This window comes from Neovison vison, chromosome 9, assembly GCF_020171115.1.
Source record: "Neovison vison isolate M4711 chromosome 9, ASM_NN_V1, whole genome shotgun sequence".
Taxonomy (NCBI): domain Eukaryota; kingdom Metazoa; phylum Chordata; class Mammalia; order Carnivora; family Mustelidae; genus Neogale; species Neogale vison.
The window spans coordinates 80,566,366-80,578,795 of NC_058099.1; the positions used below are offsets into that span (position 1 = coordinate 80,566,366).

Sequence of the window (12,430 nt, forward strand, 5' to 3'; positions counted from 1 at the left end):
TCCTTGTTTTCAAAGCATCAACAACAGGTGGCCCAGGCTGTGGAGCGTGCCAAGCAGGTGACCATGGCAGAGTTGAATGCCATCATCGGGGTACGTGGCCTTCCAGGTCTACCTCCTACAGTGTGTATAACCAGCTTTCATTTCTTATTAATTTGATGGCTTAATCTCTCTCTGTGTATAATGTCATGTCGTCTTAACATTGGTCATTGAGAGTTGGGGAGGAGGGCTCAGGTATGGGAGGTACGCAGGGGAAGACAGATGAGTGTAATAAGGAAGGTGATAGAAACACTTTAAGGAGGGGGAGAAGAGTAGATCTACTGTTGAGTGGGAAGATAGATGCAGTGTATGCCCTGACACTCAGACCACCCCTGCTTTCTTTATCAGTATTTTAAATACTTTCCTTACTTTAGGCTTATAACTTTGGATCACAGGGAGGTCAAGACAGGTCTCAGCATGATCCTTTCCTTCAGCCATCTTTGCTTTTGCCCTTTGCTTTCTGGGGTGTTAGGCCCTAGATGACTGTTTGCTCTTTCTCTTCCTTGTGCCTCTTGCATGAATTTTTAAGTGGCACCCCAATGAAAAGAACACTCTCTTGCCGTTGAAGAAGTGATAATTGTCTGCCCCAGTGCTCTCTAGCCTTTCACCAGGTTTTTGCTTTCCTGCCTTGATTTCAGTTAGCGCTCCACGCTGGCGACTGCTTGTCAATCACAAGTCATTTGCTCTGCATTAATGAGCCCGGTGAACCGTGCGGTGTGTCCCGTACCCCTCCCCTCCCCACCCCTCCTGTCCCCCACCCCCTTACTTCCCCTTGAGTTTGTCCTCACTGCTGCAGGCCCCGGGATCCCGGGACAGTTCTCATGTTTTCTCCCCTTCCAGACTAAGCCAAAGAAGTAGCTGAAACAAGGGACCATCCTTTCTGATTTTATTCATATGTGAGTGCCTTGAGCGGATTCAGATCACTCATTTATCAATTTATGTTAATTGCTTGTGAGAAGATGCCCTGCTGGTCTTTATAGTTCCCTCAGACACTTTGTAATGATAATTAGACATGCTGCTGTACGGATTAAGAGTGCCATAGTCCAATGACGGCCACAGACAATGGAACCAGTTAATCCATCAGGGTTTAAAATTACATCCCAACTGGAGATGGAGAAAAAACATAAGAGCCAAGGAGGATTAAAGAATGAGCCTCAGCTTGAAAACTCCCCTTTCATCAGTTTCTCAATTGCCGATCTGCAGTCGGGTTGCCTGTGGTAAGCTATTGGCAGTCAATTAGGTGAAATAAAGTGGGAGGGTGACCTTCATTTCCTTTTAATAGCTTTTTCCTCCCTGAAATGGGGAGCTTCAGTGGATTTTCAGCTTAAATTTTATTCAAGCTGCTTTATTACACTTGACAGCTTAGCTCTGCATAAACAATTCTCCCCTCCTCCTCTTCCCCCCAGACCCAGGCTCTGCCTTCCTACCCCCCCCTCTTTAGATCACATTTTTGACTGTTACTTAGTGGGCTCTCTAATCACATTCAACAAAAAACACAATTACATCTGCATTTGTCGGCTGCCTTCTGTACCCTTTTCTTGTGTAATGAATTGCTTTATTTCAGAGATCAAATCAAATATTCACTGGTACTTTTGCATGTACCGTGTTTGATTAGCAAAGACTAATAACAAATTGTACTTGTAGCTCGAGCACAGAAATTTTTAACCCAAATGAATGAGGATGGAAAAGCCTGTTTTGATTAAAGAGAAACATATGCAAAGCAGTTCTCAAGTACCCAGTTACACTTTGTGGAACATGTTTGTTTTCTGATAGTCTCTAAATTTTTACATATCCTTTCTCCATGGTGAACCTTGTACCCGTAAATTCTCTGAGGCCCTGCTCAGCCCCACACATTAGAAAGGGGGAAATTGTATTACCCAGATGTTTATAGGTAAGACTCCTTTTGAATTGAATCAGAAAATGAAAATGGCAGGTCGTTTGAGAAGGGCAGATGAATCGCTAATTTTATGAATGGCTTTCATCCAGGAAACATGTTGTTGAGATTATAAAGGCAGATTAGCTCTGATAGCTAGCGACAATAACCCAAATCAGGGAATTGGGCCCGGAGCACAAGACTTAACGCCAATTGTGTGTCTTCAGCCTACTAGCCTGTGCGATTTTCCTAATTGTAAATTTTTGGCTCAGTCTATTAATTTATGTCAGAAGGCTCTTTGCAAGTTTGCGGTGATCAATAATTATCCTGCACCGTAAGTTTCATGCTCTGGCATATGCTTGATTTTTGCTTGAAAGGAATTGTGCGCGTCCTGGAAAATTGAAGTAGCATAAAATTGGGTTGACAATTCAGTGGACCTTCGCACCCCTTCATTGAACATGCAGTGTGTCAACCTGTCTCCCCAGAGGGGAGGAGGCTCCGGGAGGCTGTCTGTTCCTACAAGCAGCAGCTGCGCACAGAGTAAATGCAGCCCCGGTCTGATAGCAGCTGTCAGTATTGCTCAGGGACCGGCTCAGGATGAAGAACAATGGGAGAGGCCACGCTCTTCGTCTGCATCGACTTTCAGGCTAAGAAAAGAAATAGTAATTTAACGGTTTAGACATCTATTACAAGTGTGAAAGATCATGAAAGAGTAGCCTTTAAAATGCAAATGAGCCGAAACATTCTCATTCCCTTTAAGGTACAATCAAGGGGCCTACTGCTTGCTTGCTTGCTTGCCAGGGCTAAAGACATTTCTCTTTAGCAGATCTGGAAAAAGGGAACTCTCAAGGACACCAGGGCTGCTGAGGTGGGCTCAGCTTCTGTCCTGGAACTGTGGAGTGCTCTTGGAGGAGGAAGAGAGAGTGTCCCTTTTTTTCTGTCCGTGCTGAGTGAATTAATGATGCCCATTTCTCAACAGCATGGAAAACTTAATTCTCCTACCTTACAGAAAATACTGAATTTTACACCTGTTCCACTCCAGACACCACCTGGCTTCAACTTACATAGATTACTGGTATTTCAGAAAGATAAGCTTCTTAGATACTTGATATTTGGAGACACTGTGGGAATAGTTACTTTTCATGTGATACTTTATTTTTAAACAGTTGTGACGGATAGCAAATTTGATAATTGGCAGAATAACTATAGCCCTACTTTTTGAATGTTGCTTTATATTAAGCTCTTTTGCTATTAAGTATGTTATGTTCTTGTAGCTATAGAAAGAGTATTTAATAAAGGCAGAGATCGTAATAGGCGAAGTTTTATGTGGTGTGACACACAGCTCACATGCTCTTTAGAAAACAGGTTCGTGTGGGAAGGGAGCTTACTGGAGACTTTAATTTATTTTTTAATTAATAAATTTATTTCTTCCATCGGTACAGTCTCTGTGATGTAAGCAGACTTACCCAAAGATTTTTCTCTCCCCCATTTGGAATTCTATTAAAAACGCTCAAAACAAAATAGATTTTTAGATGGCAACACTTTGTGGAATGGTTCATGTCTTCCTGAAGGCAGGGAAAATGATTGAAGGATTCTTCGAGATCACTTTCCCTTGTATTATTTGAGGGAGCTTGGAACTAAGAACTTTCTTCTTCACCTTGCTATGATACTAAGTGATTTTAGTTGAGATTCGGATTCCAGATAATTAGCATTATATTTTAGTGGATTTATATCACATGTGGTCTCTACAGATCATATGGATAGAGATGCATATGTATTTGTTCACACAGGCTTTTTTTAAAAAAAATTGAGGCATAATTTATATGTTGTGAAATGCACCAGTCTTATATAGGGTGATCACTTCGGCGTGTGCAATCACCCTGTAACCCACACTGCTTTCGGTGGTGCAGATTCTCTCCTTCACCCCAGGAAGTTCCCGTGTACTATTTTTCACCTGGTGTTTCTCTACCCCCAAAGAAAGATGGTTGCTTTTTTATTAGAAAGTAAAATATGACTGGCTGAGTGTAATTTTTAAAGAAACAATTGCATGATTGATGTCCACTTGCTTGCAAGTACTGGCTGGCCAGCTCCACGGCGCTTTGTGCTCATCTTTCTCAGAGCATTTGTCTTGTTTTACCTTGCGCAAAGGTAGAGCATGAGTCTGGGATCAGATGGACTCGAGTAGGACGCTTGGTGCTGCCACTCGGGAGCTTTTTGACCTCGTACTATCAATTAACCTCCTTTTAGTGTCCCCATCTGCAGATGGGTAATACCATCTACCCAGCGTGGCTTTTGTGGGGATAGCACCTTGGCTGGCAGCCTTTATCAAGCATGGTCCCGACTCCTTGAACTGTGGTTCCGTCTACCTTGTTTCTCTGAGTGCCTGCAGCAGATCTATGGGTCCAGTTGGCCAAGTCTCCATGAGGGGTGGTGGCTTGGACCAGGGGGTCACTTCCCCTCTAGTCTTTCCTAGTGATTAGGTGGTGTCAGTGTTTGAGATTAGCCCCATTCAGATGTTCTGCTCCTGCCACTCAGTTGTCATGCGTGAACAGCTTTTACTTAGGATGCAGCAGTGAAGAACCTTTGGCTATTGAACTTGATGAACAGACTTAAGGTTCAAAACAGAGAGGGAAAAGTTAACTTTTGGGAGCAGGTGGAGAGAAAATTGAGAGACAGAAGACAGGATAAGACATCGTTGGCTTCCTTACTTAGGAGAAAGGAGAGTAAGGCCTTTGCTGGTCCTGAGGGGTTGTTGCACAGATCATTGTGATGGAATTGGAAGGAGAGAGAGAAGAGTTGGCCGTATGAGCCATGGGGATTGTCCTTCCCATACCACAGAATGCCTGATTTTTGACAGCTGCCCCAGTGCTGACTGCTGAACATAAGAAAACTTGAGCAGTTTCTCATAGTAACACCTGTGAACATCAGGAACTCAAAACATTCGGGGTTAGTGTTGGCCACCTTGTTTTTCGCTTCTCATTTAGTTGGATCTAGTCTGACTTAATTTTCGACGAATGGAAGAACTTCTGTCAAGGCCTTTGGGGATCCAGTTATTGGTCAGATGTCTGTATCCCTGCTTCATAGGTGAACGTAAAATTCTTTATACTTGGAAACAATTTAGTGTGAACTGAAAGAAGTCTAGGGGCTTTTGTAATGTCTGTCTGTGTTTATGTAGGGCATGTCTATGAATACAAACTCCTGATGTGTCTGTAGAAGGAGGCCTCCTGTCCTTAAGAGATTGAGTTGTAGACCTAAAGGCTCCCCATTGTTGCATGAGATGATTGGTTTAAGGATTAGCAAAATGTTGGATTATTTTTCTCCTCCGGCTGTAGCTGTCAGCTATCTATAGGATTGCAGTGTGTGAAGTTTAAGAGGATGAGGTTAGCCTCTTATTCTTATGAGTATGCAGTTAATCCCTGGAAAGCCCATCAATAACCCAGCTGTAAGTTTCTTTATAAAACAAATTCGCCCTCAGAGAATAATGCCTAGCCTGCTACCAAGAGCAGAAAATGACAGGGCTACAACTTGCATCGATATTCTGGCTCTCCTAACTTATATTTAGTGATCAGTCCAACCCTACGATTAATTTTCCATGGAGAAGGAGCAATATTGCAAGTCTGGTAGGTAGCCTACTTCTCCTTGGGTTCAAGTTAAATTTTTTACTGGGAGTACAGGTAGGTATCGCTGACAAATGCAGAGCTTGATTTCAATGTCTTGGTCCTTTCGAATAGTCAAGTGTGCTTTTTAGTTGCCAGAAAACTTGAGGCATTATTCACTTTTTTAATTTCCTCTCATACATTCATATGATTTGTACTTGATACCTTGGAAGGAGGCATTTTCCTGTTTTCTCTCTTTTCAGAGTAGAAAGTAGAGCACCGCATTTTAAGAGTTAGACCTATGCATTTTTTTTATATACCATGAAATTTGCCTTTTCAAAGCGTACAAATCAGTGGGTTTTGATATATTCACAAACTTGTAGAACCATCACCACGAATTCTAGAACATTTTTATCATTCCAAAAAGAAGCCCCATATCCATTGGCAGTTACCCCCTTGCCCCCCACATCCCCCAGTCCCTGCAACCGCTGATCTTTCTATTTCTGTGGATTTGCCTATTCCAAACATTTTGCGTAAAAGGAATCCGCTAACACGGGGCCTTTTGTAGCTGGGTTCTTTTACTTCGTATAGGGTTTTCAAGGCTTATTCATATAGTGTGTACTTTAGTCCTTACTAATGAGTAATACTGCATTGTATCAATACGCCACCTTTATTAATCCAGTCACCAGCGGGTGGACATTGAGGTTGTCTCCAGACCTTTTTGGCTGTTTCTGAATAACGCTGCAGTAAACACTGTGTGCATGTTGTGTGGAACCGTTTTCTTTTCTCCCGACTGAACCTACACATGTCATGGCTGGGTCACGTGATAACTCTGATTAACATTTTGAGCAGCTGCCAGACTGTTTTCCAAAAGTAATGGATGAGAATTCCATTTTTTAAGCATCTTCTCCAACACTTGTACCTGTCCACCTTTTTTGAGTCTAGCCTTTCCAGTGAGTGTGACGTGGTATCTTTTGTCTGTGGTTTAGATTTGCAGATGTCCCTGCTGGGTAATGATGCTGAGCATCTTTTCATCAAAACCTTCCATGGCTTTAGAAGTGGGTCTGTCTAAATAAACCTGGCTTTTTAAAACTTCATCAAGTTCAGGCCTTTCAGTCCAGTGCTCTGATCATTGTCGTCGCTGTCACCGCGATCTGGGGCAAGCAGGACAAGCAAGGACGTCAGTGTTAATGCGGGAAGAGTTGGCCTTTGTGGATTCTCTGCAATGCAGAAAGAGTGAAGATGAGTTCAGGTCTTTTTTCAGAGTTTTAGGCCTTCCTCCAGGTGCCTACCTCCATACACGCCATCAGTTTTGCCTGTCTGTCCTTTTCTATGCTCCTGCATGAAGATGGGAACTTTAAGGGGATTTTTTTTTTTTTTTCTTTTTAAAAAACTATGTTCAAGTGGCTTGAGAATTCTTGGCCCCTGTAAGTAGTTTCTGCCTGTTTATCACCCTTGCCCCTCTTCTCGAGAGAGGCCATTCACATAATGGGAGGTTTTCAGATAACTCGTACAGTAGTGTCCTTGATGGTTCTGCTCCCACACAGCTCTTCCCCACTTTCCCAGCTTGTTTACTGTAGCATGCCAATTTTCTCCTTCTGCACTCTCCCCAGATAAGAGCAGAGTGTTTTAAAGAACAGGGAAATAGCAGAAATCGAGGAAGAGGGATTTGGAGAGAACTGTCAACAAATTCTACTTTTCACATTTTTCCCCCTATTTTAAGTGTTTAAATACCAAATGCTATAAATGCCACTTGCTGGCACGCTCTTAACACGAGAGATGCTATTTTGGGGGCATGGTTTCAGTTCTGGTTGGGTTCAGTCTGTGATCTGTGTGACATGGTTTTCCCTAACTAAGGTTACGGAGTGGGGTAGACTTCCAAAAATTCAAGTTGATTCTGTGGTTGGTGATAAAGAGCTTGGCATCTCTGTTAAGGTGGGCGTTGGTCCCCCTTTTCCTTCTGAATGTCCTTTCCTGTTGTGTAGGCATCTTGGTGGCGATGAAGCACGTGTGACAGCTGTTTTAGAAATACAACTGTGGAAGCCACGGCATCATTACGTTAAAGCTCTGAATGTAAACAGCAAAGTCAATTTCATTATAGTAACATAATTGACCCAGGCTGCACTAGGTAAAACGCGAATTAAAATTCTGAATGTGTGGCTGTTGTTTGACATGGATGAGGTGACTTTATTCGTTGTGGGTTTTCATTATCATTAACTCAGGCTTTGGTGTTTGTTTTCCTTGTCTCACTCCCAGCCTGTCCACATTGTTTGGGTAAGAGCAAGTGCGAGTCGCTCCTCCTGTCAATAGCAAAACCTTTCTGCGACCCCCTTTGAGGCACAAAACACCAGTATGTGGACATTTCCAGTGTAGCTTTTCTAAACTCATCTGATGAAATGTGAACTTGTTGTTGTTTGTTTTATTTTAAAATTGTCAGTGGAGTCCACTCTGGGAAGCAGATGATTATTTTTTGCATTGTGACAAGGTACGTGATGGTGGCGAAGGGGCAGTGAACAATTGAGTGTTGAAAAGCATTTTTGTTTTTTAAGCAATAATTTGTCAGGTTGCTTGCTGTATAAAAACATGAATTCTGGGAAATAAACTGTGACTTCTGATGTCATGGGACAGAATTGCAGCTTAGATCTAGGCTAAAAGCGTTCAGCCTCAACACTGTTGACATTTGGGGCTTGTTAGTTCTCTGTGATGGGGGGCTGAACTATGCAGCATAGGATGTTTAACAGCAGTCTTCCCTCCCCCCACCCCCCCCAGGTGTGACAACCCTAAATGTCTCTAGACATTGCCAGATGTCCCCAGGGTGAAGAAATGGGGGTGTCAGAATTGTTGTTTGAGAACCACTGGTCATCTGAGAAACCACCTGCATCGCTAAAAACCACCATTGCTCATCAAAATTGCCTTTTCTGATAGCTCTACAAACTGTTTTACGTGTGAGTCCTGTACTATATAAATCTGCAAGCATTTATTTAAAAAAAAAAAGTTTAGTAATTCATGGAAGGTGATGAGGAGGTAGAAGGTTGGATTTTCCCACCCTTTCTGTCCTGTTGAGAAACATCTCAGTTTCCCCATTGGTCTGTGCAGGTTTGGGTCTGTGGAGGACTGATGCGTGTAGATTTCTCAGTTGGTAGAGCCATTGGGTTTTTATTTTTGAGGTTCTGCTGGCTGTATAGAGATGTCAGTATCTCTTTTGTTCTAAAATACATTTTTAAAGTAGCACTCATTCATGTTTTTTTCTTTTCCCCCCTTTTGGGGAAGGGCCCGGGCACCCAGGTGTCTCCGGTGAGCCTTGTTGAGAGATGTCCTTCCGAACACTCATGGGCCAGGTGGGCTGCCAGTTGCAGTCACTTACTCTCCTAGACGATGGGTGCTGTATTCATTCCTGAGTGTGTGTTATCTCAGAAAGGACACTTTTATTTGTTAAGCATCTTCTTCTGAGAGTAGCCAAGGCTGTCCCTGTTTTGGCTTGATCCTTCTTTACATGCTTCCTTGGACGAAAGCTGGAGCTAAAGAGATCCTCCTTTTCCCGATGGAGTGACGCGGGGTATTGGGAAGTGGGGACTAGAGAGATGGGACTTACGAGGCATTAATCCTTTTTTTTTTTTTCTCCTAAAGATTTTATTTATTTGACAGAGATCACAAGTAGGGAGAGAGGCATGCGGCCGGGGGTGGGGGTGGCAGGCCTCCTGCTGAGCAGAGAGCCCAATCTGGGCCTTGATCCCAGGACCCTGAGACCATGACCTGAGCCGAAGGCAGAGGCTTAACCCCCTGAGCCACCCAGGTGCCCCAAGGCATAAATCTAAGAACAAATTTTCATCTTAACTGCCGTTAAGGCTGCATGGTGAAGATGGATTTATCTCTGGGGAGCGTGGATTGTCTCAGCACATGTGGCATTCTACACCCTCAGTAGCCTCCCCTTAACCTGAGAAGGGAAAGACCTATGAGGTCTTCATTGGAGAAGGAGATGGCACTCTCCCTTCCCTGTGCTTGGGAACACCCAGTCTAACTCCTTGTGAACGTGACTGGGCTGCTGGGTTCACAGCAGAAAGGCTGTTCCAGGGAAGAAAATGTTTGCAGTCCTCATTCTGGTTATGGCTTCCTGTGGCAAGCCACCCTCTCCTCTGTGAAACGGGATCCACGATGCCCACCCTTCCTGCCTTGGGAGTGTTCTGAGCTGAGGCCAGGCAATGGACGGAGAATATCTCCGCGCACTGCATGTCAGGAAAAGAAGTAGAACGTGAGGCTAGAACATTATCCAAGTTCTTGGGTCTGTAGCATCTTCAGTAGTTGCGATCCGTCCTCTCACTGCTGAGTACTCTTTCCAGTTGGGTAGGATTTTGCTTTAAAAAAAAAAAAATAGCAGCAGCAGCAGCTTGGGGTGCCTGGGTGGCTCATTTGGGTGAACGTTTAACTCTTGATTTGGGCCCAGCTCATGACCTCAGGATTGTGAGATCGAACCCTGAGGAAGGCTCTGCATTGGGTATGGAGCCTGCTTAAGATTCTCTCTCCCTCTCTGTTTGCCCTCCACCCCATTCTCTCTCTCTCTCTCTTTCAAAAATAAATAAAACAAAATATAACAATAAAAAGAAGTAGCGGCAGCTTTCAAAATGGCCAAGCAAGGGATGGAAAAACTCAGTTGCCTCTAATAGTGGACAGTGAACTTGCTTCATGGGTTCTGGAAAACCAGAGCTGGGTAGAGGTGGGAGTTCCCGTGGCCACTTCAGGCTATTGGACATCCCTGTTGATAGTTCTTAGCCTAACTGTGGGGCTTAATCACATGGGTCCAGTTTGCAGCTGTGGCAGAGCCCCTTTATTATATAAGCTAGTTTTTCTTTTCGATAATGTATCATAGAACGCTCTCTAGTTCATCTTTCTACAAACCAGCTTGGGTTTGGGAGGAAAACTCTCCTCCCTTCGCATGTATCCAGACATTTGCCTGAATATGCCTTTGCTGGGACATAAAATCACACCTCTGGAAGTCTTTGGGTGACTCTCTTGGATTTTTGGTAGAGCGGGGTGTGCAGGGAGGGGTGAAAGGGTGGTGTCCCCCACCCAGTAGTTAAATCCCTTCCCCTCTGCTTGGCTTCTCTCATCTTGTAATCCGTGCCATGCTTAATTACCCCGTTGCACTGCTTGTGTATGCATCATTGCGTTTCCCCCCCAGAAGCCGGACGTAGCGCTTATTCTCTAAGTAATGATAGCAATTGCTGGTAGGGCAGACCTGTTCCTCATCCTTCTCCGAGCACATTTCTTATGGCAGGTGTCTACTTCCTAATTAAGTGCTAATGAGCATGCCTAGTGGACCATGCTGCTGCAGCCGGCTTCTCCAGTTTTATGTCTGGCTATTGCCAAGCTCTTAAAAGGTGACAGAGCAAGAATTAGTGTCTTTGGGATGACAGGAAGGTGATTTTGTGCATAAAGAAATTATTACGATCTCAAATGGTGAATGAGGGCTTTATAAATACTTTCCACGAATACTATTGATGCTGGCCGCTCTGACCTCTTTCTCCTCCTTTGCACTTTTCTTCTGATGAGCACTGTGCTCCCCTTTGGAAAGAAGGAGAATTTCAAGAGAAGGTTGGGTCCTAAAGATGTTTTAGAAGATGCTAGGAGCGGTTGAAAATTTACTGTCAACTGATGGTAGACACCAGTTTCTGGCTTTAAGGTGCTGTTTTCTCTCACTCTCGAGGGCGGGAAGCATGTTTAGGATTCAATTAAAGATCAACGGTCTGGGTAGAAATTACTGAAGATCTGGCGTGAAGATTTAATATATTCAGTACACGCAAGGGGGTAATAAATAAACCGAGTAATTGAGTCCCAGGGAAGTGAGCACAAATCAGAATCTTAAGAATTTTCTAACATTACACCTTAGAAATTGAGCTTTAATCGTTTTTACTGTCTCATCAAAAACGAATTTTATGTTGGACAGCTGAAATGTGGCCAGATTTATGGCACAGGGCCATATCTTAGATACTTTTTCATTTACTTACAACAGTCTCTTCAATATAATGTATGAGAGCAATGGTACTTTTTAGTGTGAACAGATTTCTGACTTCTGAACTGGGTTAAGGGATAGAGGCAAAGGCATTTGGGAGTGGGGACGTGGTCACGGTGGGGAGAGTCCCATTCTGTGGCTTCTCTGGGTCTCAGTGTTTCCCTCTGTGTCATTGAAGGGGTGAGCTTGGGGTGTGAGGCTCGGGAGAAAGGAAGCAATAAACACAACCTCAGGCTGTGGTTTCTCCCAGCTGTGGTTTCTTCTAGCTGTCACAGATGGCCCCCAGGCCTTCCCTCTGTGTGTCGTGGTGTGGTGGCACGGTGACCCCAGTGCGGCCATGAGGGTCATTCCTACACGACCCCACCCCTCCGCCTGTGGGAGTTTCCTTAAGGCCCTGCACCTTGATTCCCTTTGTGAAATGGGAATGTCCGTGCTTCCTCCTAGCTCTGAGGGGCTCAATGAAATAAGGACACAGGGGTACTTGTGATGGGGGGGGCATGCCTAAGAGAAGCTAGATCTTTCTTCAGCCTTCCCTTAATTTTAGGTAGTATTTTGTTTACGCTTCATCGTAAGTCGTGGTAAGTTAGCACGAGAATATTTGGGAAACAAAGTCACCTCAGAACTTGTGAGTAGTGGAGAGTAGCGTCAGTGCTTTCTAGAAGTGCACGTCTGTGCCCCATCACGCTTCAACCTTCTGAAAATCAAGAGGAGGCTTGCATTTGGTGACAAACTGGATTGCATCCCTGGTGCTTAGAGGTGGATGTGCCGCGGAGTGCTAGCCTGGGTTACTGCTGATCCACAGCCACGCTCTGAGGGCAGGACCCATGCCAGGAGGAGGCAGCATAGATAGATTCCCCTGTGGCATTTTGGGAAGATGGGAAGATAACTGTATAGATGGCTGCCTTTGATGAACTGAAA

The 12,430-nt window shown here is 44.2% G+C and overlaps 1 protein-coding gene across 4 annotated transcripts in view; it reads left to right on the top strand.

The window, feature by feature from the left end:
- Positions 1-12,430, top strand: part of TLE1 (TLE family member 1, transcriptional corepressor) — an 86,278-nt gene that overhangs the window by 29,832 nt on the left and 44,016 nt on the right. For 2 of the 4 annotated variants that reach the window (XM_044265825.1, XM_044265827.1), the window contains exon 6: positions 16-120. In XM_044265825.1, coding sequence (XP_044121760.1) covers positions 16-120 — 105 coding nt within the window. The remainder of the gene's footprint in view (positions 1-15; positions 121-12,430) is intronic. The other 2 variants (XM_044265829.1, XM_044265828.1) reach the window with 1 other exon arrangement.